General features: G+C 44.8%; 1 protein-coding gene across 1 annotated transcript in view; it reads left to right on the top strand.

Annotated features, from left to right (window-relative positions):
• The window catches only part of LOC138521783 (E3 ubiquitin-protein ligase TRIM39-like), a 287,098-nt gene that overhangs the window by 130,491 nt on the left and 129,142 nt on the right, over window positions 1-27,465 (top strand). The window contains exon 5 of the mRNA XM_069634860.1: window positions 5,791-5,930. Coding sequence (XP_069490961.1) covers window positions 5,791-5,930 — 140 coding nt within the window. The remainder of the gene's footprint in view (window positions 1-5,790; window positions 5,931-27,465) is intronic.

Raw genomic sequence — 27,465 nt, 5'->3', positions numbered from 1 at the left:
CGGACTCAGCCTCTTAGGAGGAACTGGTTGAAGTCGTGAAGGGCCTCAAGAGGTTTGAGGAGGTCCGCTCCCACAGGGAAAACCCTGAGGAGGCAGACGAGGAGAGCGACGGTGGTGCCGACGAGACTCCCGTGGAGGAGGAGCGGCCATCACGCCCGTCGCAACCAGTGCCCGAGCCTCAGGACAGCTCGGCGGCCAAACCTTATGCACGGAGATGAGGACGAGGTTGCCCCTAACCCCGACGGACGACCCAGCAGAATCTGGCCCGTCAGGGAGCCCCCTAGGCAAGCGGAGGAGAGTCCACCCTGCTGCCTTTTCAGCCCTCGCGGCCCGTTCAGCCTTCTTCTCCCTCCCCGGTTCCTAGGGAGGACACAGGAACAGATACGGCCACGACGGGGACGGATGACAACAGTGGTGATGACGGGATGGGCTTTCTGTCACCACCCCCTCTGGCTTCCCCGCCCGACGAAATTGGCTCCTTCCATGCCATGATTTTCCAGCTCTGCCCCGAGGAGCAAAAGAAGGAAGGCTTCCTCTATCAGAGTCGCGAGGCCAAGAGGAAGACGGTCCTCGCAGTGCCGCTGCTTGACGACATCTGGGACGAGGGATTTGCTGTCCTGAAGAACCCGTCCACGACGCCTGTCAAGAGGGACCGGTACGAGAAGTACCGGGTCCCCGATTCCACCCCTTTGTGCCTTAGGGCTCAGCCAACTGCGGATTCGGTCGTCTCGGTGGCCGCCAAGAAGAAAGCGGCGGGGGTGACGGCTTCAACTTCGATCTCCCCGCCAGACGGCGAGGGTAAGAAACTGGATGCCATGGGGCGACGAGTCATCTCGTCTGCGGCGGCGACAATTAAGACGGCCAACGCCCTAGCGATTGTGGCCCGCTACGACAGGGAGTTATGGTTCAAGATCGCTCCCCTTTTGGACTTCCTCCCGGACGACAAGAGGGTGGAGGCCCTGGAGATCCTGCAAGAAGGCGAGGTGGCGCCGGACCACGCCATAACGGTGGCCACGGATATCGCTGACACCGGTTTCCACCAGTTGGTCAACGGTGTTTGCCTTCGACGGCGGGGGTGGCTCAAGGCGACTTCCGCCAGGACGTGCAGGCCAGAGTTTTGGACATGCCCTTCGACGGGAACAACCTGTTTGGGAAAACAGTGGATGAATCACTTCAGGCCATCAAGGCCGACATGGAGACGGCTCGGGCCTTGGGAGTTTTTTTTCAGCAGCGACGACCGCCCTTTCGGAACTCTGGAGGCAAGCAAGGTGCCTCCAAAGGTTTCGGCGGTGGCGCCTCGACGTACCCCCAGGCAGCACTTTCCTCGTCGCAAGAGGCCTACAGAGGGCGCGCCAAGTCAGGAGGATCCCGTCGCCAAGGAGGCCAAGGTGGCAAGGCCGCCTCCAAGCAGGACTGAACCACCTAAGCACCCTGGTGGGAGGCCGGCTGGCGAGTTTCATCAGCGTGTGGGAGTCCATCTCCACCGACCGTTGGGTGCTGGATTCCCTGGCCCATGGGCACAAACTCAAATTTCTAAAGAAGTGCCCCCACATTCCTCCCGTGCCCAGGAAGGAAAATCACATCCCTCAACTGCTGTTGGAAGTAAGGGCGATGCTCAAAGGTGCCATCGAGCTCGTCCCAAAGAGGCTCCGGTGCTCCAGAGTATACTCAAGGTACTTCCTCGTCAGAAAGAGGACAGGCGGTTGGCGCCCCATCCTGGACCTGCGCCGGTTAAACAAATACATCAAGGCCCAGGAGTTCTGGATGGTCACCCTCCAGCACGTGCTGGGACAGCTGGAGGCAGGCGACTTCCTATCGTTGTTGGACTTGGAGGATGCTTACTTCCACATCCCCATCCTGAAAGGACACCGAATGTTTCTCCGATTCGTAGTTCAAGGACGGCACTACCAGTTCAAGGCCCTGCCATTCGGATTGAAGTCGGCGCCCAGGGTATTTACCAACCAAGTGCCTGGCACCAGTGGCGGCGTGGCTGCGCATGCAGGAGGAACATGTTTACCCTTACCTGGACGATTGGCTCATCCGAGCAAGGACAAGGGAGCTCGCCGTCGAGCACACACCGAAGACCATCCAACTGCTCCCGGATCTGGTATTCTCCAACTTCCCAAAATCACACCTGGTCCCGTCGCAGGTCGCACTGTTTCTGGGAGCCAAGCTCGATACAGTGGCGCGACTGGCTTCCCCGTCGGAGGAAAGGACGGCCATCATGGGCAAGGTGCAGCATCTGCTGGCCATGGACGTGGCCAGGGTGAGGTCCATCAAGTCCCTTCTCTGCATGATGCCCTCCTGCATCACCTGGTGCACCTATGCAGGCTGCGGATGCATCCCCTACAGGAGTTCCTCGATGCCCGTTGGATGCAAGCGGCGGGCAGCTTCGAAGACAAGATCCCGCTCAACGAGCTCTTCCGCCAAGCAATTCGGTGGTGGGGCACCCGCGCACATCTCGCGGCGGGCACAGACTTTCAGACCCCAGCACACCAGGAGACGGTGACGACGGACACCTCCCTGGAAGGATATGGAGCACACACCAGAGATCTGCACGCAAGAGGCCTTTGGCTCCCAGAAGAGAGGTCACTCCACATCAATATCCTGGAGCTCCGAGCAGTGTTCTGGGCCCTCAAGTCGTTTCTCCCGTCCCTCAAGGGCAAGGTGGTGAGGATCTTCACCGACAACACCACCACGATGTTCTACATCCGGAAGCAGGGAGAAACCAGGTCCCCAGCCCTATCCAAGGAGGCACAGGATATGTGGCATTGGGCGGTGGCCCAGGGGATGTTTCTGGTGCCTTTCCCCCTAGCGGAGATAAAGAACACTATCGCCGACTCGCTGAGCAGGGAACTACGCTCATGCCACGAGTGGGAACTGCGTCAATACCAGGTGGATCGGCTTTTCCGACGATGGGGCAAACCCCAGATCGACCTGTTCGCAACGGCCACGAACTCCAAGTGCAAGAGGTTCGCCAGCAGGTTTCCCCAGCCGAGGAGCATGGGGGGATGCTTTCTCCTTACCCTGGGACGGCCTGTTCCTGTATGCGTTCCCCCCCCACCCCCTGTTGCCATTGCTACTGCGACTCGTCAACCAACTCGAGAGGTCCCGGTGCAGGATGATCCTCAACGCACCGGTGTGGCTGAGGCAGATCTGGTTCCAGGACCTTCTGGACTTGTCAGCGTCCCCCCCCCCCCCCCCAGTCAACCTGTCGACGGACGAAGATCTTCTCTCCAGAGAAGGAGGCACCATCCTCCATCACGACCCGGGGTTGCTGAACTACCAGACCTGGCTCCTGCAGCACTAGAATTTGCAGGGTATTATATCCCGGCGGACTGCAAGGTGGTGCTTGCAAAGGCCAGGGCGTCCTCAACTCTCAGGGCTATGGACACATGCTGGAGAACAGTTACAGGTAAGTAACGTCCCTACAACTAAGTTTTTTCCTTGAATTGCAAGGGTTTTGTTATTCCAAAGATTTTTTAGTTCCCCCCCCCCCCACCCATGGCCAGTGGCCACTGCGTACGGCAGTGCCCGCTGTTTATTTTAGAACACTACCAGTCCACTACACGTGGCCTTTGGTCATACCAGGTGGGCACGGACACTCTATATTTTAAAACACTTGCAAACCATCGCTCAAAGACGTTCAATCACAAACTGATTTTGACATGTTTTTAACAGTGCAATTGTTATGTATAAAAGAGGCTTTAAGAACTCAATGCGCAATGAGATTACATTTTTTGCCAAGGATCACACACTTTGGTTAAGCAGCGTGCCCCTTGTTTTCTTGCCGGTCTCTTGGTGACTGTTGTGATACATCGCACAATCCCAACTTACCTTTTATCCCAGATGGTGTTGGGGATCTGCGGTGGTCTCCCCTCATTGTTTTATTCATGCATATCCGCTTAAAGAAAACAAACTGCTGTTATTCTCACATTGGTTAGTTGGACAGATACTTTGCACTGTTTCTGTTAATATCCTGTTGTCACTCATGTGCTCTTTAAGCTGTTTGTTCAGTGAAATTCTACCGATATTATATTTGCCGATTAAATATACTTACTTATTTTATTTGTTTAATGTGTTAAGTAAAAATTTCTCAACTATGTACACAATTCTCATCGAACTTTGAGCATTACTAAAACCATGATTAAAACCACCATATAAAACGGTGATCATTTATCAGTTTCATGCTATGCAAATCCAGGTCAACCAGATTATATACAGTGCTAGCTAGTTCTTACTCTTTGTTCATGCACAACTGTCAAAAATCTAAATTTTGCATGGTCTCGTGGATATCTACAATCTTAACCAAGTGTAGAATGTATACAGACCCAAAACTGATCTATTCTGTCGGCACATGTCTGGCAGTTTCTAATATCTCCCCATTTTGACACATACAACACCCTTTTCAGGTGCTGTTTTCAATGCTGGGCCGTTTACTGCCAGCACTGGCAATCTGTTTGTACACAAAAGTAATATAAATTATCGTAGATTCGAGGAGGGACATAATACCAGTTATGGCTGCGGCTTCTTATAGGTGCACATCATCTGTGATACGAGAATATAAGATTGCATTTTTTTACAGATGGGAGAAGTTATCACACCAATCCACTACACTAATCGATTAAACTTTCTGTTGCGCTGCCAACTCCCATCATACCAGATGCTATTGACTCATCTCATTGTAACCATATGCCTGGGCAGCCTACGCTCCTGTAATGTTCACACGGTATATTGCTTTCTTAAAATGAGTTTTCCACCAAATGACCTCCCATATGGCAACCAACATCTTTTTTAGCGCTATTTCCAATAAAACTGAAGTGCTCGTCCCCTAAAGTAGCGTTCTTTAATCCTTCTTTTCAATGCTGAGGCCTATGCTTTTGGCGCAGGGTGAGAAAGCCCTTCTGTCCTCATATGTCTGTCTGTATTCCCTGCATATCAAATGTAAACCAACTCTTGGCTCTGAGACGCTTCTGTCAAATGGCCATTCCCCTCTCAATCTACAAATGGCACCATAAGGGAAGAATTTTGACAAAATCAACTATTAGTTTAACCAAACCGGGATGGGGGTCACAAGGACTCAGTGCTTTAAGACCCCCTACGGTGGTGAGGGGCACAGTTCAAAAGACAACTAACATAACATAATGACCAGATACAGAGTGAATGAATCAGACTGGCGATGGACACCTGCAGACAACTGGGGCAGGTGGGGTCTGTAGCAAGTGCACCGTTAAACTCATCAAAGACTAAACATACTTGCTCCTTTATTGTATCCTATGATGTTACAGGCAGTCGGTTAACGAAAGGGCATGTTGGTCAACTGAGCCCCCTTTCGGAATAGCAGGTGGAGCTTGAGCTGATCAAACATGGGCTACAATCTTTGGTGGCAGGGCATTTGAGTGAGGGGATGTCAATTAGACTGAGTGGTAAGAGGGAGTGCAGGTGTTAGGGGGACCGACTGGTTGTAGAGAGTAGAATACCTTGTTTTTCTCACAGTAGAAGGTTCCTGTCAGAACCTCCTACTGGAAGAGGTTGCATTCTTCTAACAGTATATTTTCCCTATCGCACCCTTGCGCTGTAGGGATCTCCTTTTGTTCAGAGTAGATGCTTCCTGCTCCACCTAACCTGGGATTTCTATTGATTTTCGCACAATGGGGACTCTGGCTTGTTCCTACCCATTGCAACATCTTGCTTTTCTCTTAATTAACTTTCCACAATATTGGCCCCTTATACTACCCGTACTTTATGAGCAGACCTGAATTTCATGCATACCTCCTGTCGCCTTTTCAGGTATGAAAATGTCAACGCTCAACTCCTGGATTCAGAGGAGGAAGAAGAGGTACAGGAGGAGCAGACAGAAGAGGAGGAAGATGAGGAAGTGGAGGAGGAAAAAGAGGAGGACATTCAGTTGAAGATAATACGTTCATTGGGTAAGAAAATTCAAGCCAGATATTTCTATTAAAGGTATTTAACAGTATCCTGCATAACGTACACTGATCTAAACTTGTACATTGGTTCAGGCATTATATGTACTTGTGAGCTATGGATTGTAAAACCTTATAGATTGTGGATAGTAAAGTTTCCAATGTTAGCTGCTCTTCCTTTTGGCAATACTTGGGAGATCAATTGATTATCAAAGTCTTTTGGAAATCCTTTACCACAGGCTTCTTCCTTCCTTCAAGGTGGAATTTGGATTAAGAGTTATTTGGGTCCATGTACCATACATTTAGTTACAGGGCTATACAATGATGTTCGATTGGTATTGTGTTGAGTGCCATTGATTGTACATTTTTTGTCCATGTAGGTTTATATATGAAAGTTATAACTACTTTTACTTTTTAAAGGTACGTACTGTTTCCATTGCATCCTTAAGCTGTAGTTTTGTTGCACATTTCATGGACGACCTTAAATGTAGATGTTCTTGGTGAGGTAAGTCAGAAGGAGTCGGACAATGGGGTGACATTTTATACAAAGCTTTTATTGAAATAATCAGACTTAAATTTCCTTATACTAAAAGGGTTTGCCCTACCTCATAGAACTTAACTGGTGTGTTCATCGTCGGACTGGTTTGTCAAAAGCAAAAAGTCTGTCCTCTGTCCAAAAAACAATCCTAATCTGACTCTGCCACTAATCAAAAAGGGCTCAAGAGAAGGTCTCCCTTCTCCTGGGCTGGCTGGCTCTGTCTCTGTTATTGATCTTCTTATAGCCTCTTGTAATAGTTATGATTAGCCCCTGCAATTCCTCAAGGGGTTTTCTTGGGTCTTTCTAAAGTGTCCAATGACCTTTGGCTCAAAATGTACAGAATGGTTATTTCCTTAAGTTGTTCATATATTCTCTCTTTTCTGGTTTCTTGATTCTGGTTCAGCAAACTGGTCTTCCTGCTATTATGACGAGGGAAGCTATTCCCGTAGTACTTTTGGCTTTTCTTAGGGTTTTCCTACTCACTATAATGAGGGAGATTTCTCCCATAGCTCTTTAGTTTTCTTATGGCTTTCACAATCACTTTGACAAGGGGGGGATTCCACCCATACCACTCTTGAGCTCTCTTAATGCTCTCATAATTCCCTGGACCCTTGCTGGGTCTCTGTCACTCCTGTCACCTCTGACTTGGTTGGTGTGCGTCACCGGTTCTTCCTGGGGTCGCGGGCTGGCTCATCTCCTGTAGATGCCTTCAATGCTTGTCTTCCAAGCTTCTCGTCTCGTTCTGCGGCTCAGCTGAGCCCTTGGTTTGTCGGTTCCTGCGCTGCTTACAGACCACACGGTCCACCTCCATGTCAGGTCACCATCGGGATTATCCCAAGCTTCAAGTGAGTTGGTCCTTCGCTGGCTCCCGGATTGCTTCTCCTTCAGTTCTGCGTCGTCCCCTCAACTGCGGACCAGCTTTCTTCCATGGACTTATCTTCCCCAGGTTTGAGTTTTTTGGACTCTGCTGGCTTGATGCCGGTTTCTCTCTCCTACAGCCAGTCATTCCTCTATTTTTATCCTGTGTCGCTGACTCTTCCACAGTGGAGGATCAAAGTCCTTTCTTTGTTTCAAGAGGTATTCTGTATGATATCTGCAGAAATGATCGAATACAAAAATACCCAATGAGAAATGACAATCTTTTTGGTTGAATTCGTTAGGGGTTTTTGTTCATTTGTATTAAAGAAATCGTGCGCTCAAAAATTTTGTCCTGAGCGTTCGGGCATGTGGCTTTAAGCATACGTTGATCGACATTTCCTATGCACCTTATCTTAGTTTGCCTCACTTGTACAAATGTGGAATCAGGCAGTGGGGAGCGGCCATCTTGTGCTAATCTTATCCGTTGCCGCATCACCCTAAGTTAAACTGCCTTTGCGGCACTAAATCATATCCCCTCCAGTGAAGCTGACATCACTATTCCTAGCGGTAATCTCTACCTATTTTCACGACGTTGGTGTGTTATCTTGAATACTTTTTTGCTCATCTATATTGATAGTGATTTTGTTATTTTAGGGCAACAGCTCCAGGTAGTGTCCTCCCCATTGTCACGTCTGCGTGTGCTGTGTTTTCGCGGAGGAATGTGCTCTGCGGATAACGTGAGACACTGACAAGTCTTAAATCCACATGCCCTTCCATCGCCACTGAACTCCCCGTGCACCAACAAATGTTGGAGGAGAGATGGTATATCCCGCCCTCCCTGCACCATTCTCGTACCGGACAAATGACGTATAAGCTAAGATGGGAGACCTCTCCACTCCTCCTGTACCTATTTGCATCACCCATGTTTCATATAAGTGTATAACGCTGTGCTAATGTGTATACTTTGAACTCCATTTTGTGTCCTTCCAAACACCATCTTTTTCTAGGCCTTCTACCCATCTGGCAAAATGTTCACTCTTCCTCTCCCAGCGCCGCGCGCAGCCAGCCCCCACCACCTCTGTCCTCTGTCAGCTCAATGCGTCTCCTGTTCTCACGGAAATGCAGCTATTCATTTTTGCAAGTAGCGTGCCCTGACAAAATGTGCTCATCCAAGAATGTGAGACCAAGGCCTGCTCCAACCTTAGTGCCCCATCCATCTCTGCCAACTGACTCATGCCATCTCCACCCCCTCCCTGCCAGGCCTCGGCCCCCTGAGCCCATGCCCCCTATTCCCTTTGAACACATCTGGTCACCGGACCTTACCCCCGCACCACCTCCAATTCACCTACCATATACCCAATCTAGATTGGTCATATATTTTGGTAACACTAACACCTAGCTCCACTTGGTTTGAAATCATAAGACTCCAAAGGCCGCAAATCAGAGATCTTCCCTTCTGATGAGGCATCCGAAAGGAACGACCCCTAACACATGCTGCCATAAAAATATAGGTCAGAATGCACCGATTACACACACACAGCCCCCTTTCATGCAGTGGTTTTGCTTAGTCAGTAGTTCTTGCAGGCCAAGTTTGTTATTTAGCTTAGGTCTCATTCCCTAGTGGGACGCATATTTATTCTGTCTATTTGGACACGTGCATGCTAAGGCAACTGCAGACCCTGCAGTTGCTTTCATACAGATATCCATCTGACCCTCCCGTGCCCTGATCAGTGAAGGACCTGCAAGAGCTGGCCGAAAGGGGGAAGGGGAAAACAGAGTTGCACTGTATGGTATCCTCCAACAAGAACTTCTTGCAAATAAATTGGCAAAGAGGATACATTTGAAAAGACAATTTGGACGCTTAATACTTGTTAATGGCTTTGAAATCCAAGTTAAATAGATTTCCATTGATCATGTATAATGTACAAACACTGCTGCTAATCATTTATACCGGGAAGTCCACTGTTCAACGAGTTCTGCTTTTGGTGGACAGGGCTCGTTTGCAATGTTTTGTGGCAATGTATGTGTCCTAGGAACAAAATCAGGATCTATTCCATGAGTATGCATCTCCAACAGAGTCAAAGTGAGATCTTTCACAAAATCGAATTCCATTTCCAGGTATATCGGCTTGGCAACCCACTTTTTGCTTCGTTTTGAAAAGGCCACTGTGTAACCAAGCATTCCAAAGTTTCCTGCAGTTCTCGATTGTTCTCTGCCTAGATTCTCGTTATGCGCTAATACGGATAGTAATGTTCGAGATTGCATACAGTCTATGCTGAAATGCAACCTCTTGGGCCTGTACTTTAGGCACATATTGTGGAACACCTCCAAATCTCCGGTGTGACAGAACTCAGTTTTATCAAACACAATCTTCTCAAGAGCTTTGTGTGGAAGTGAAGATGGAACCAACTACTTCTTGCGTTCCTGTTCCTCCGATAAAGGTCCATGTCCACATTGGTGAAAATATTGTTTTTCTGTCCATGGAACAGTGATGCATCAATAAGTGCCATTTTTCAAGTAGAATTTCCACAGACCCATCACAAGTTTTGGAGCTCCACCAATGATGGTTGCTGAAAGACTGGGACCACTGTAAAATATTTTCAGAACCTTATTTTATTATTTTTACCAGCAGCTGTGATGTTTTTACATTTTTTTGATTGATTTGGCAACGTGCCATACATCAAATTGATGGCGAATGTTTGGAAACTGCTCTTGCATGGCCTTGGCTATTTGTTTATTTATTTCTATAGCGCACCAAACCCATAGGTATCTGGGCGCATTTAACATGAGTTACAGTAGTGCAGAGGTGCAAATTATACAGTTGTAGCATTTCAGTTACAGTAACACAAGCTGCAGATCGCATATTACAGTTTTAGTCTGTATTAAAAAGATATTTGCAAATCTGTTAACACTAAGAAAGTTACATAGATTAGAAACAAAAACATAAGGTTAGGCAGACTGAGTAATGATACAGGAGACAGTGATGTGTGTGTGTGTGTTCTTGCGTCTGGATTAGTCCTTCAGAGTTAACCTGGTGATGGCTTTCTTCTTAAAGATGGAGAAGGATTGGGTTGTTTTGAGGTGAGGTGGGAGGGTTTTCCAAAGTTTGGCAGCCATAACTGGGAAACTGCTCTCCCCTGACTTTTCTAGTTTATATCTTGGGACTACTAGGCTAGAGAAATTGGCAGATCTAGTGACCCTGGTAGGATCTGATGCTGAATTTCTCTGTTAAGTAAGGTGGGGCGGCCTGGTTCAGTGATTTGAATGTAAGGGACATGGTTTTCAATTGGATCTTTTTCCTTAAATGTCAACATTTACGCTGTTTTCTAATTTCGGAGATGTGTTCTCTCCTGGGGATGCTCAAGGCTGTCCTAGGTGCATTAGTCTGCATGATTTGCAGTTTAGTAAGAACGTAGTTGCTTGCACCTAAATATAGATCATTACAATATCCCAGCTTGGACAGAATAAAAGCTGTAGCTAGTGTATGACAGCTTTCAGTGGAAAGCAGTGGTTTACCGGACCTTATCAGTTTACCCGTATAGGCTGTAGCTGTGGCCTTAGCGTTAACTTGTTTGTGTAAATTTAAGGTGGAGTCTAGGTAAAACCTAGTGTTTTTACCTCCTTGGCCACAAGAATATTATTCCCATCTATATTGAAGGAGGTATAGTCTGAGTACATTTTGTTCAGGTTTGTTAGGGAACCTAGGAGCAGCAGTTTGGTTTTATCATTCAGGCATAGGCCGTGTGTGGCCATCCATGCCTGAATGATTAGATGGATTTTATTCACAAGCCTCGTATCGCCATCATAATTGCCCGTTAGGGGTAGGAGGATCTGGGTATCGTCCGCATAGTTAGTGTAGGTGACAACCAGATGATCCAACTTGTCGAATAGAGGCCTTGTGAAAATATTGTACACGGTGGGGGACACACAGGAACCTGGAGGTACCCCACAAGAGATGGGGATAGGGTCAGTAACAGCAGATGGAGAGAACTCTCATGGTTCTGTTTAAGAATGATTCGACCCATGTAATTGCTTTTTGGGAGAAATATGTTGCTGTGGTGAGGTGATTAGAGTACTTTGTGGTCAATCGAGTCAAGCGCTGCTGATGGGTCCAGCATCAGTAGTAAAGCAATTTTCCCTTTTATCTTTGAGATCGTCAATCTGAACTTGTAAGTGAATTGGCGCTGTTTCTGGTCAATGTTGTGGCCTAAAGCCAGACTACCAGGTCCCCAGGAGTTTGTTGGTCTCTAGTCTTGGATTTGCAGGTATGCAACCCTGTCCAGGATCTTTAACCTTTTAACTTCCAGGGTTCCCCCCCTCCCCAGTGCCAAGGCCTTTTATTTGGTGATTTCGGTATTTCGCCATTCAATGCCTTCTAATGTTTTCTCCTTCATTAACCCCTTAAGTGCCAAGGACGAGGTACAGGGAGGTAATCCCAAGGACGAGATACCGCGCGCTTGGCACTTAAGGGGTTAAAAGAAAAGGGACCGTGGTAATTGGACAATAGTTTGTCGGGATGGTAGGGTCCAGTAATTGTTTTTTGAGGAGGGGTAAGACCCAAGACTCATTTAGGTTGGTGGGTACAATACCTGATGTGAATGAGGCATTTATTAGTTTTGTTATGAACTGAGCCAGGTCCCTAGCCGCATCTTTAATAATTTGTGCAGGGCAACTGTCACCCTGGCACCTCGAAGGCTTGAGGGAGGCAATCATTTTTTGTACCTCTAGGACAGAGACCTTGGAGACATCCACTAGTAAGTTTGGATCTGTCCTTTTCTACAGCATTTAGGAAAGGAGTCACATGTGGCATGATGGCATCCACAGAGATGTTCCTTTTATTCATTGTAGAGCAAGGTGGTGCTATCAGGTTTAGTTTACGTTTAGGCATATTTGCTGTGAGCATGAAAGAGAGAAGGTAATCTGTCCAAGGAAGAGGTTCGACAGTAGTAATTGCAATATCACAATTAAGGTCGGCTACCCAGTGTAGAGTCCTCCCTTTGTCATGGGTGGCCTGTGACATTTATTTGGCTCAAGCCGTGTTCTGTTAAGGTATTGGCGATTTATAGAAGGTTGGTGATCATTGGGTTCATTAAAGCCTAAATTAAAGTCTCCTAGTACTAGTATTTGGGAGGTTGTTTTGGTCTGATCCGAGAGTAGTATTGTTAAGTCTGCCTCAAAGGAGCCAATGGGACTTGGAGGTCTATAGGTTGGGTGGATTGTTACTGTACGTGTGTTTGAGACTGGTAGTTTGGCAGGAAGTACTTTGCATGAAGAAAGTGTGGGTGTCTTGATTAATCTTAAATTTAGGATAGTCCTAGATATGATGGCAATGCCCCCTCCTCTAGAATCTGGCCTATCCACTCTTATAATGGAATAATCATCTGGTACGGCGAGCAAGAGCGAAAGGCCGGCTGCCGCATGCAGCTATGATTCGGTAATGGCCAAGAAGTCAAGGTTTTCAGAGGAGATACGGTCGGCGATGTCTTGTCGCATGAGCTATCAAAGATCTGGCATTTAATAAGGCACCCTTGATAGTTTGGGTCGTTGCATCGATAGTGGAGGTACTCAGTTTAGTTTTAGGTTCTTAGTGTGTTTGTTCATTGTTTTACTCTTTGTTTTTATACTAGAGGCCGAGACATTTTTAGCAGTAGTTGGTGTGGTATTTTGTGGGAGGTGATAGAGGTGGATTTGTCATTGGTTACGAGTCTAGAACAGAGTCTTTTATTTCTGGCTTTAGTAGGACAAGGTAGAATACTAATAGTGGAGTGAATGTGTTGGCCCTTTAGTTCACCAGTAATTGGTGAGGTCAGCGAGTTGGTACCAGTCGATGGGGCTCTATTTAGCGTTTTGGTAACTAGTTCTAACTTGGGTAAGAATTTGGTAGGTCTTATTAAGGCATCCAAGTGGATAAGTTGAAGCAATGGTAGGAAAGGGGTGGCCCTGATCGTGAGAGGTGAGATTTTGGAAGTATACATAGTTGAGCAGGGGAAGTCGGCAGTTGTTGGGAGTGAGTAGTCCTGGAAGGCCAGGATAAGGCTTGAAGTAACAGTGGTAATGGCAAAGCATAAATGTTATGTTTAGGCAGTGAATACATCCGAGAATAAAGTTCAATCAACAGTGCAGTGTGAAATGTATACAACACACTAGTAGTTCTTACTATCATGTAGAACTTTATGTATTAGGTCAGTAGTGCTAGTAATAATGGCATTATTAATGGCTAAGCATGCAACGTGAGTGGTTAACGGCAAAAGACATTAATGATAGCTAAACATAACTCAAATGACTAACGGCATAAGTGCTGCGCACCTATGACAAGTAGCGGCTCACTGTGTACATTTAAGACCGGACAGCAGTATGCGCCATAGAAGATGATAGTAACTTCAGGAATGAATGGTTCCTCCTAGTGGAAGTATGCAGCTTAACGCTGATGACTAGGCCTGGTTGAAATATTTAGACACAGTATCCTACAAGTATGCAGTAAACTGCAGGTAACACTGCAATTTAGCTGAGGCGTAAGGAAATAGCAAGCAATGGTAGAATGGCAAATGAACAGTATAGTGCATCATATGAATCATGCATAGTAGTCATCGGATGCAGGTTGGGTACAGAGAGGACGTTATAGCCTCTTTGAATATAGAATTCTATACTAGACATGGGCTGCCCAATGTGCAGTGGCGAAGTGAGCAACACAGTTAAGGTATAGCCCATTGGTCTGAGTCTTAGTCTATACGTCGCTGCGAGAGTTCAATTACTGTGCATACATATTGCGGGTCCTGAGCGAATAAAAAGCTTTGTCGGGTAGGAGAAGCAGAGATGAGCACCATATAGTATTTGCAGGCCAGATGGAGGAAGTATGATTTCAACAGCAATCAGCTAATCGGTACAGGGTATGCGTGTGGTGGCAAGTTCTAAGGAGTGCACAGTGGCTCATGCGGCTATGGTGTGCATATACAATTGGATACAAGTTTTCAAAAAAGGGTTCTCACTAGGTTGAGTGGTGGTAGGTGCGTTGGTGACACGGTGAGCGGGTAGTGGATCAGTTTAGGGTATTGGACAGGAGATGAGCAAAGAATATGTGGCACGTTACTACGTACTTCTTACCCAGATAGTGAGACGGGCAGGGTTCCTGGCCCCATGGCTCCGATGGCGAAAGACCGGCGTCAGCCTTGATATACAAGCCTTCGTATGCGGCCCGGCTGACGCCATCCGGGAATGCAAATAGAAAACATGAAACCTGTTTGTCAGTGGCTATGAGGTCTATTTGCATTCCCCTCGATTGAAGTCGTTCGAGAGATTTTATGAAACCCACATTTCTCCATGGCCACTGAGGATTTACATTGGGACACCTGCATGACCTCCAAACTCACAATTTCTTTAGTTTCCATGTCCTGAAAGTGGTATGTGCAGTACTTTGCTGAACATCTGGGTCTGTCGCACTGTCCATCGTCAGCTAGCCTGAACAGTTTGCCAGAGAATGTCCTTTCAATTGACAATTGTTCAATTTTCCAGGCTTGACTAATTGCAGGGAATAATTCTCTTTGATATTTATAGTACTATGATTCAGCAAGGAACTGAAGTCCCACAATTTGTCAAACTGGACAACTTAGTAAAAGTCGAATCACTGAAAAGTAAAGCTGCTGAACACCATAGATTTCTAGCTGGCACTTTGCCCAGCATCGGTTGAGCGGTCCATGAAAATGTATTATGGATGTGGGCACAGGTGGCTTGGATTTTCAGGTTGGTGCCTTGTAATACACAAGTCACATTCACCAATGGCTCCCCGCATATTTTCGCCCTCACTGGATGGACACATTTCAGCATTCATATAATCTCTCTGAGGCAGCTGCCGAATACAATGTATTTGTGCTCCTTTATTAGCCAATCGTCCTGCATGATTGTGGTTTGTGACTCCACTCTGGGGGACAAATCGCCAAAACTAGAAAAACTGTAGTCTAAATCTTTCGCAAGTTCCTCGGTCAATTGCGTTGAGGCTTCAGTCTGTTAGTTCAGCTTGTGTTATGTGCACATTAATTGGAGAAACCATCAACGTTGATTGTTTATTGGGTGGCCCTTTTTTTGCGGGTGTAGTGGTCTGCAAGTAATTCAAAAGCATCTTCATTATATTCAGTTTCTTCTTCATCTTGTCGAGTTCTCACATTGTAGCAATGGTCCAACAACACTTTGCTGGCTTAGCCGGTCACATTCAATTCTTTTTCTGGCCATTGGGCATAAGCATCTCGAGTTTGCTTATTGACTGGACCACGCTGCGTCTCAAATAGTAGTTGCTCCACAGTGAAATCTGTTTGGCAAGCGGCAACTTTGGTTTCATTTGTTGTGTGTCTTTATACTTCTTTTCCTTCTGGGCCTTTAGGAGATGGGTTGCAAAAACATGTTAAATGTAAATCGCACATACAGTAGATAGCACTTTAGATAAAAAAAACATGGTATGAAGAAAACACTAGCCCAAAACACTTTTAGTAAAGAAAATTGTTTGTTACCCTTGTTTTCTTGATTTTCTGTAAAACCGTGGTCTTCTCTGTAACGACTGCACCAGCAAGCTGGTCCACCACCTCTGATCCATGTGCCTCCTCTTCTAATTCCCGACCTTGTATACGTTCCTTGAATATAATATTCATTAAAAGAAAGTTCAAACGTATTTGAAATCAAAATCTTTCATCGCACACATTGCTGAGATACACTTGTAAACAGTGTACGTCATTTGGTCAATATATACATTTCAAATTTCACCTGATTGATGGCAAGTGTACTCTATCAGAGATCACTGTGCAAAACATACTGATTGTAATATTGCCCTCAAACATTTGCAATGCATTCTGCATTAGGGTAGAAATTGTAACGTTGGAACTGAAATGAAGTTTGAAACACTGCACGTTTATATGAATGTCACTGTCTAATAGTATCCTATGTAAGATTTACATGCTTTCATTCAAGGGAACTGTCAGTATGCATACCTCATACTCTGGACCAGCTCCAAAGGATAAGGTAATTGTAGTTGAAGTACCAGCATCCCCCTGTAACATAGGACTTGTTTTAGTGTGGATGAAAACAGCGAAATGGAACCGAGACAATAGGATGCAGACGATGGTACATATAAAGAGAAACCCATAAATGACACAGTGTAAGCAACCGACAGGATACATAAACAATTTCATATTATTTGAAATTCCAAGCATAATACATTCTTGTAATTGAAAAGTGCAATAAAATTACCTGATAGGAGCTCAAAGTGGTTGTTGACTCTGGAAAAGAAATGGATGCAGAATCTTGCTCCTTCATTTTCAGTGCATTGTCACGAAGTAGTAAAAGTAGATTTGCATTAGAGGGAAGATCCAACTCTCGATAATATGAACTTCTGCAAGTCTGTAGGGCTCACCATTGGTATACTGGACGGGTCGGTGGTGTCGTCCCTTGCGAGGGTCTGTGCTTCTGTCATTATGCTCTCCTAAACAAATGGACATGTGAAGTAGCCAATTACGAAAAGATTGTGCTTCTTTTGAAGGGAACTATGGCATAGTTTTTTATGGTCATAATTACTTTCTATGATGCTCCATAAACCGGGGACAGATGTGGAGTAAAATGTGGTATAGTTCAAAAGTAATACAATCTGGTAAATATGCAAACTTTAGTACGACACATTTGCACCGAAAGCACCAATCCGTTCATGTAGTTACCTGTTCTGTATCCCACCGCCTACAGATAATTCATCATCCGGGACTCACCTGAGGCAGTGTGTGCATGGATAGAGTTGGCATTGCATTTGGAAGCAATTTACAAGATGTTCTGAGTCTATGCTTTTTTGTTTACTGCGATTGGTCGTACATATCCGGGGTGACGTGCAGGCGGCAGATGCGCAATTGATTGGCCCTCAAGTCTCCCAAGACATCCTGGGCTCTACTTTCAAGCTTGTCCAACGGAAATCCACAATATCGAACCCATTCTCTTATTAGATCAATATTCCTCGGGAATGTATGCATGATTGTGCCCTTACTTTTATAGATCTGCACAACAGTGTACAACTATAGAGGTTCCACTAATAATATTGTGAGGCAAATTGCTGTCCCTTTATATGTAAATGTACACAAACCTTACTAACACTCACTTCTCTATCCTGTTTAAATTTGGTGTTACAGAGTTTCCGAAAAAATGCTTTGCTGAATAACTTGTCAAACTGTATGTGTAACTAAAACAAGTGTTACTCTGCTGCTGCTGGTAAAAGAATCTTACCATTGCTCTTTTTTTCTGCTTGAGACCGATGCTCTAACATCACCTTGAAAAATTCTTTGGTTTTCTTGAGAACATTGCATTTCTGTTTTCATTGTTCTATTTACATACTCGGTGCATCAAAAATAAACGGCACCGTATATAACTGGTTGTTTGCTACAGAACTTGCCTATACAATACAAAGTATATTGTCTTGTATCCAACCCCCAGGGGATGTTTGATTACATCACTAGGATGAATCATAGGTTTATTTCTGCATAGACCACCCTTTTTTCTTCATAAATGTTCACCATATACACAAGTTAGAGTATGGTGCAATCTAGTCAGGCGGCTACCCCCTTTTGTGACACATGTGCCCTTACTTTTGACATGGCTCTTAGAATGGCAACCAAAAACCACACAAGCAGGCATTCTTGAAAAATATGTATTTAAAAAAAAAGTACCCCAAATTACAAAAAATTCTACTGAATGCATGAGATTGATGGAATGATATCAAAGTTTTCTATGCAATGTTTGTTTTGGTCAAAGAAGCAAAACCTGTGTAGCGTAATCGAATATACACTAACTTTCATACAGAATTGATTGATGCAACGGAAATCGTAACTTGTTACTCGTTCATTGAATGTACTTTCATGCATTAAAAGGAAACATGCTTATAGACCTGGTCTGAGAAAGTTGCAATTCTATCACAATTGACACTGATGAAATTTGCTATATATCGAGATCTGAACACTTTAAACAGTAGACAAAGGTAAAGACATTGAGATGAATGAACATTACACTACTGGGTACATTTGTTTGAAATAGATAGACATTTTTAGATCAGAAAGAGATGATTAGGTGACCTTACCGTGACTAACAATTGGATTCAGCAAGCAGGGTAGTTAGTAACAGGAGAACAGGTAGCACGATCACAAGTTGACTTCCAGTGCTCACAGATGTTCTCAGGATAAATATCAAGGGGTTTATAAAGAATTAGAAAAGTGGGTGTGTATGTGAATGAGTGACCTGTTTCTGGGGCGTTCTGATTCGGGGGAGCCTGGAGACACTGTCTGGCTAGGCCATGTGAACAATGGCCCCTGCGCGGAAGGTACCTTTTTTGAAGTGTACATGGTGCTTAGCATCTTCACCGTTCCCATCCTGCCAGCCCCCGTGGGAGGGCATAGCTACAGATGTGAACTGCCATTGATGGTGGAGGGGGGGATGGGTGGGCAAGAGGCATGCAGAAAAGGCCAGGAACACTGCTGAATGGAGACACACTTATGTGGATTGCAGGGCCGCGGTCTGAATCAACGGAGCCAGGAGACGCAGGGTCTGGTTAGGCCATGTGAACAATGGTCCCTGTGCGGAAGATATCTTTTGAAGTGTACATGGTGTTTGGCACTTTGGCCGACAATGGAGCGTGTCCTTGATTCACTGAAAAATGTAAATAACTTCATAAAAGTTGATTTGTATTTTTGTTGCAGATATTGATGGCACAAATGTCCTACAAATTGTCTAGTTCGGGTTGCAGCAGTGTGGGAAAATCCCCTGTACTGACCGCTGTCGCTGGGGAATTTGGCTCGAATGGCACCAACGACACAGGCGGGTATTACTTGTCGAACGCGGTATCCAAGCCTCCCATGAAGCCACCATGTAAACGCATGACAGGCCACCAATCTGTACCACCTGTGGAAGAAAAACATACAAACTGTATTTAAATGAACATGATAAGTGTACAAACCTTAGTTGAAAATGCAATCTTGCATCCTTTGGCATAGTTGCCAGTACAAATGTTACTTCATGGATCAATCCACTTGGGCTTTAAAGTGTAGACCCATAACATTTGGGGCACAGAGAAATATTGTTTCTTGGTTGTACGTGAAAGACGCATCAGATGACCACTATGGTTTCCCAAAATCGCGAGAGATATATTGAATTGCCAGACTACCTTCATTTGGCAGTGATAGATCAAAGTTACGACAATCAAGGAGACAAACATGAAATGTTAGTGGTCTAAGTGACATCTCATCTAGAGTACACTTACTCGTTACTTGGATTAGGAGGGCGCACTGTTGCACGAAGTTCATGCATAAGCATCATCATAATCCTCAACACAGACCTTGTGAGGCAGGCTGCCCTGAAGTCATGCAGCTCGGTAACGCATAGCAGCGCTGTCTCTTCTTCCGATATGTAGGACAAGCATCCAGGGACTTCTCTGCAGCAGCAGTTCTCTTCCTCGGTTGGCATGACCTTGCACTGATTGCAGGTACACCAGGTGGAAACGTCTTCCATAGGCTCAGGCTCATGAGCCAGTGATTCGTTCTCCCAACTGTCGTCCGATGCCCCATCGTTTCTGCATCTTTCTTTTTCATCTAATTCCGCCTCAGAATACTCTGGCGTGTACTGGTACGGCTGTATTGTTGCCATTGTACGACAAAATTAAAATCGATAGTAATGCTAGTACTAGTATCTGTTCACACGGACTACAAGCAAGCAGAAACGAGTCACAGGATACACAAAAGACAGTGAAAGGTTTGAAAAAGCAACTCTGATGTTGTCTGATGAGAAGCGGCCTGTTTATACTTATTGAGGAGTGAGGCACCCTGCCATTTCCATGGAGACAAGTCATTAGCTGGCGCACAGAGAACGTTGACACGAGATGTCCATTCACATTGTGAATTGTGGCGTACGTGTCTACTGATGTCAGCTTCAGGGGCGGGGGATATGATTTAGTGCAGCAAGGGCAGTTGTCAGCTTCAGGGGCGGGGAAATGATTTCGTGCAGAGAGGGCAGTTCACCTTAGGGCGATGCAGCAACAGATCAGATTAGCATAAGATGGCCGCGCCCGCTGCTTGATGTCGCACGTGTAAAAGTGAGGAAAACTAGGATTCTTCTTTTTTTACAATCGATCAACGTATGCTTATAATGACTTGCCCGATCTATCAGGACAATAATATTTTTGAGCGCACTATTCCTTTAAAAATAGATGGCGGGTGGGGTAAGGGTATAGGTTAAGATGGGGGAATTGGCGGAGGATGGAGAAGGGGAGAAGGGTGCCGCCATCATTATTAAAAGGAAATTTGAGAAAAATAAAATTGGTAATTTCACAGTAGGTCCATTTTTTTTCGATCATTTCATGGTAATCCATTCCTTATCCCTCCTTGGTGCCAACTCTTCCCATTACTGCCCATCTTCACTTCAAGGAGTGGTTATTACTCGTCTTTCCAGTACTATTGGGATCCAACCTATTGCCATTCTTCGGGTCTCTTTTACTCTCTTCAGTGGTTTCAGATCTTGGTTGAGCAAAGTAAGAGATCTTACAATAGCAAACAGTAGTTTCTTCAGGTTTGATTTCTTGTAACATTGAGGGCCTCATAGGGAAGAGGATTAGGGAGTTCCTGTACAAAACGGGAGTCCCTAATTGCGCTCCCTTTGTCTTGATGTTTGCATCCACAACCTACTGTTGAAAAAGATTTCCGCTCCAGTTGTGTTATGGGGTTTTACACTGCACCAAATCCACATCAGAGTAGTGTGATTAATCCAATGGAGCCATCATGGATTCCCCGGCGGTGACCTCCGATGTGGCCAGGGGACGGCAGCTGCTACTTGATCCTGACCTGTGGGGTGGTTTCATGAGGGAGGATCACACAGGAGGAGACAACTACCAGGGAGATGTCATGACTTCATTGGAGGAGTTGGTGTCCTCCCCCAGACCTCCTCCATGAGGAAGACCCTCCGATACCAGAGTTCTTGATGGCCTATTGTCATTCTAGGCAGGCCCCCACCTTTCACGCAAACACTCACAACTTGCACATCACCTTTTATTCTTATTGTGCCTTTTTGTGAAAACCGTGAGACACCATCCAGTTGTTAAAAGCCCAAAGAAGGGTATGGACTTAAACTCCCATAACCACTCGAGTACTGAAACAAGGAGGAGGATAAGGGAGTTTATGCAGAGTGACAGGAGCTCAAGGTGCAACATGCGGACTGGATGTTTTTCCAAATCTGCAATGACGAGACATTTAAAAATGGCAACCGCACTATGGAAGAGGGAGTTGCATCAAGCAGCGCAGAGAAAGACTTTGCCATCCACGCTGGGGCTCTAAAATGCGAGGCACACCGACTGAGCCAGGGGAGCAGAGTGGTCTGTTGGGATAGATAGAGGAATGCTGCGTGTGAGCAGGAAGTACTGTGTAGATGCCAGGAGCAGTGCAGGAGCTCCTGGAAGTTTGGTCGCTCGACGAAGCAGCAAACTTCAACCCTGGCTGAGAAGGGGAGTTACCGTGTGATGGTGGAGCAGCACTGGGCGCTGTGGGAGCGTTCGCACACTCCAACCTGGAAGGCAGAAGAAGCCATAACGCAGAAGCGCAGGCAATGTCGAAGATGCTGGAAAAGACGTGAGTCTGCCCAAAGCAGGTGGGGGACCCAGCCGCGCCAACAAGAGATTGAATGGTACAAGATTGCTAATGCCGAAAATATTCTAAGGCAGAGTTTGTTTGAATGAAGCCAAGGCAAAGTACAAAGGCAAGATTCAATGAAATACAGAAGCTAAATGCCCATGTGTGGGAAGTTTGAACAAGTACATTAGAGCAGAATATTACCAAAAATGGATATACCAAGCAGCAAATGGTATATGCTATTGTGCTTTATGAAGGGACTGTGGAATACATGAAGAGCCCTGGCAGGTGAAAACCCCGGGCAGATGAAGTTGAATCTAAGAACTGTGAATTACATAAGAAGTCCTGGCAGGCAAATATACCAGGTAATCTGCAAAGATGCACAAACTCTTACTTTTCTTTTTGTTGTTTTTTTATTTGTTTTAGTTGATAAACCATCTTTTCAAATGATTTTTACAAAAATTACATACTAAAATGTTAAAGGTTCAGATTATTTAGCAAATTCTTTAACAGAGGTCAACCTATAAGGAAAAAAATCAGAATAAAGTAAATATAAAAATAGAATTAATTGTCCATCAAATCTTCAGTCTGGATTCTAGTAAACTTAAATAAGGCGATAAATGGATAGCATCATATGGTTTAAGCACAGACTTGCAATACATGGACCCTAAATGACATATATCATACATAGATGATTATTCACAACCTCCAATTAGGACTTTGAATAAGGTAATACCATGTCTAGGAATTGCGCAATCGCTATCTGTATTGTTATTCTCGGATTCAAAAACAATAAATTCCATATTTGGTCCTGTGTCAAATGGTTTTGTACAATTAATTTCCTTCCGAAACATTTTTCTTATGTCGTTCAAAGCCACACACAATCATGAGATGCTGTAATGTTTCTGATTAACATTCAAGTAGAAACTACAATAGTTCTGCTCCTGGCAAATTTGTTTCCTTCTATACAATATGTCCTTTGTATCGTACTGATTCAATCTAAATCTCAGATATTTATGACAAAAAGAATGCGATGGACATTTCAACAAATAATCGGACATCAATCAATGTTTTTTGGTTCCAAAAGAGAAAACATTAAAGTCTTTAAGTTTTGAGCACATCACCATATTTCTAGCCCAATCGTGTTGAAAGATTTTTATTTTCGCTTGATCTGCGTTAGATAGATCAATTGACACGGAGGCATCGGCTGCCACTTTTAAAGTATGGTTTTGCCACTTACTCGGAAAGCTGTTCTTAGATGTAAGCAAATTCCGTGCCATGATATTCAAGAATGTAGGTTTTCCCAGCCCATCTAATATCTTCCGCATAAAGGCACATTGCTTCCGTGTTACTTGTGAGTACAAAGATACAAAACCTAGTTCGAACCGCAATATTGCCATAGGGGTTCCAGGAGGTAACTGTAACACTGCTTTCCAATATTTTGATTCCATACTATCCCAGAACTTACGATCCTGAGGGATAGTGGCTTCTACTCCATACAAGAGGATTGGTGTTACTTTCAACTTGTAAAATGACACAATGTGTTTCAACGAGAACGTTTCAAATTTCCTCACAAGTACCTTGGACTGTGATATCAAAGATTGCAATTTAGATTTCATTTAACAAGTCAGCAGGCCTAGTGTTTTTTTTTTTATGCTGAATGGTCACTCCTAAGTACCTGTATTGGAGAATTACGGAGAGTTCACACTGCTGTAATAGCCATTTAGGATGATACTTTCTAGAAGAGTTGTTGTTACACACCACAATTTGCGATTTAGATTTATTGATCATGTTATTCATCAATGCATAAGCTCCCAATTGATTTAACATGTTCTGGAGGCCCATAGGGGTTTGGGACAACAGGAACAAATCGTCTGAATATAGTAAGTATGAAATCTTTTGAAGACCTATGTGAGGTGGATGACCAATGCAATTCAATAATGCGGGTCCTAAATCAAATATAAAGAAATTAAATAAGAAAGTGGCAAGGGCACAGCCCTGCTTCAAACCTCTTTGGGTGCTGATTGACAGACAATTTGCCATCCAGGTTTATTTTGACACGCATAGATGTATTTGAGTGTAATAGCATTACCAGGTTTATTGGTGAAGAGGGACACTGATGTCATCTAAGCTTTGCCAGTAACAGCGATCGATCTATTGAATCAAAGGCGGCTTTGAAGTCAATAAAGTCCAAGTATACGGGTAACCCACCATCGACTTGTTGCGATTGAATCACAGAAAGGGCAAGAATATTTGGAATTGTGCCCATACCTTTCACAAACCCGGACTGAAGGGGATCTTTCAATTTCAACCCAAGTGTTAAGTTCTTTGAGGATGATTCGACAAAATATTTTGCCTGGAGCGTCCAATACAGAGATTGGACGGTAGCTCGTAGGCAATTGTCGAGCACCCTTCTTGTATATCGGAACTGTGATTGCTTGGGTCCAAGATTTTGGCAGCTTTTGATGGTGGTTTATGGCAGAAATATGTTGAATAGAAGGGTACCCCAAATCTCAGGATGTTCTTTCATTACATAGTTTGAGATGCCATCAGGACCTACTGCATGCAAATTACTTAATCTAATTAGTCGCGTGATTTCACTTTGATCAAAGTTCAAATGAAATCCAGATTCGAAATGCTGCAGGGCTAAAGACATATGGTCTGGAGGAGGTGCATACAACTGTTCAAAATGTAATACCCACTGATGTGCATCAACTGCCGATGTTTGCAAATCCATTTGGTAGACATTGTTTGCTTGGTTTAGCACAGACCACATTTTAGATATATTTTTCTCCGCCAATATGGATAGCATGTTAGCACCATCTCTCTGATAAAGTAAAGCCCTATGGCCCTTTAACCAGTTTTTATAGGCCAACACACTTTATGGGTGAGGACCATTCTGAGTGGAAGGGGAAGCCTCGATAGCCTTCTTATCTCAGCACGGTATGCTGATTTTTTAAAATATATATATGACCTATCAAAAACATGCAGATGTTTCCCATTTCTGCAAGCAGAAGGTCTATGTTGACTAAAGGCTTGAATCAAATTGCTATAAATCAGGGCCGCATTTGAGTCATGACAGTCATCTGTCGTATTTGAGTAACAAAGTAATTGATTAAAATGAATCCAGGCATTCTCAGTCCATCAGACGGTTCCCACCAGCATTTACAACTAGGCAGCCACCTTTCAGTACACTTGGTGAACAATTGTTTGTAATTTGCATTTGCCATTCAGCGCATAACATGTTATGGTCGCTCGCCGTAGTAGGAGAGACATGAAAGGTTTGCATCGCTGACCATAGTGCAGTGTTTACATATACAAAATCAATTGTTGAAGAGGTCATTCCTCTGTGCCAAGTTAAAGCAGGTGGTATGTCAGTATTAAAAGCACCATTTGAGACATGTACATTTCTAAGTCACCAAGGATTTCCATCGTGCTAGCCTCTCGTTATATCGCTTACCACCTTTTGCAAAACAATTTAAATTAAGATCACCAGCCAAAATAAAGTATAAAATGCTTTCATCTTCAGACGCCAAATCTAGTAAATTATTCAGGTCCCTAAAGAAACAATCGAGATGCCCACCGGGTTCCAATATATGTTAAGTATTGCATAAACACTACCCTGGATTACGGCTCTAACCAACAACATGTAACCATTCGGAGCCGCCCATAGCCTTGGGGAAGACCCTGGCCCCTCTTTTATAGCAATAATGAGGCCTGAGGATGGTCTACCCAAAGAGGATCTCGTGGCAGGATTCAAATGGACTTCATGGTTGGCCCATATCAAAGGTGATGTTAACCAAGTCTCCTGTAAAAGGGTTGGATCAAACTTGCTTAGTTCACTTTCATCATTGTTTAAAAGATGTTTAAATCCCCTAGAATTCCAACTGACAAGAGAAATTGAGCACTGCGTTAGAGTGAGCTAGCTAATTCTGATTTGGTTTATGCTTACAAATGCACAAATCCATCGCTCTGGGCTTCTGCTCAATGTCTGCATCACCAGAAGTCAGAGGCAAGGAATTTGAAGAGTGATTGTTGATATTCGCCACTGATGGAGCAGCCACGCCACCCACATCAGCGCTCAACAGAAAGCCCAAATCATGTAAGGGGCCCCTCGCCTGCCAAATTAAATTTTGGACCACTCTGGATTGCATCCATAATCCCACCGCATTCAGGTTTTTCTTAGATAAGAATTCTACCAGTGTGAGATCCACGGATGCAATATCATCGAGCGTCTGAATGTCGGAGAAGATTGCCATCACAGCTCTTCGGTTCAGATCAAACTGCGTACGGCGCAGGCCTTCATTTTAAAACCAAAGGGCATAAAGCAGGGCGATGAACCGACTTCACACTTCCCTTTTTCACCTGGCTATTTAATGGAGATTCAAGCAAAACCACAGAGTTCCTTTTGGGGTCGATCCCCAAGTTCCCCAAAGCATTACTGATTAATGACAGGACTGCATCAAAGAGGTCAGGTGAAGATCCCAACTGGACATGCAAGACGGGTTTATCTATGCCGGAGGGAATAACCTCCGCTGTTGCACCTTTGTCACAACCTACATGGTTTAAACCAGTTGGCAACTACTGGAACGGCAGATGGAAGTTCGTGGGAGCTAGTGCCCACAAGTGCCTGCTTCTGTACCCCCAGAATTTTATCTGTACTGTCACTAGGCATACGAGGCATGGTCAAGGCAACAGAAGGAGCATGTGTCTAAATGAGGTAAAGCGTGGCCCTCCATGTAAGCGTCTACCGCTTTCCTTATTTCAGCTCTGTGAAACAACAACTCACTCAAAGGGGCCAGTACAGAACCCATACAAACACCTCTTCTCACAGAACTGGAAACCAGGCAGGTGTTGGTTAAGTACTGCCAGGAGCCAGCCGAGAGATTTCTTTTACAAGAGCATCAAGGGGGGGCATAGGTAGAAGCCAAGACCAGCCTGGGTTCACGGAGTGCATTTTTCAACTTGGCCTGGTTCAACAACGAATATTTTTTCTTAATGGCTTGAGATGCAACCACATTTTTCTTGAGTGGGCCAGAGATTGATTTGAGGAATCGTTTAGAAGCCGCCTTGCCGGTGTGCTTAAGTGCCGTCTGGTTTTTGGGAAATTTCATTTTCACATTTCTCTCCACTATTTTACCAGGCAATTGCTTTTCCAACAGCAAAGGGGCATCTAACTCCTTGTGCGAGTTCTTATTGGCTGAATTAAAAATGGACTAAATCTTTTGGACTGGTATTGGCAAGGGAGTCGGTTGTAGTTCCTGGGGGCTCGAATGCCTGTCCACCTCTTGTGTCTAGGACACAGCTGAATCATTGTAAATAATGGAATACATGGTAAAGCACTCCCAGTCCCGTGGTTTGAAGTCACATGCAGGGGAAGGCATGTGGATGAATGCAAACAGCCTGCAGGAATAGTTTGGCAGGCTACGGAAGTCCTAGGGGCTTTCATAGGCTGGGTATGCATAATAATGATTTCCTTTAATAATTCCCCCTGTTGAGACATTCTCTGATCCAATAGTTGGTA

The sequence above is a fragment of the Ambystoma mexicanum genome, chromosome 13 (assembly GCF_040938575.1).
Source record: "Ambystoma mexicanum isolate Mex_15411 chromosome 13, UKY_AmexF1_1, whole genome shotgun sequence".
Classification (NCBI taxonomy): domain Eukaryota; kingdom Metazoa; phylum Chordata; class Amphibia; order Caudata; family Ambystomatidae; genus Ambystoma; species Ambystoma mexicanum.
The sequence above is the reverse complement of the archived record's forward strand: the minus strand, read 5'-3'. Positions and strand labels throughout refer to the sequence as shown.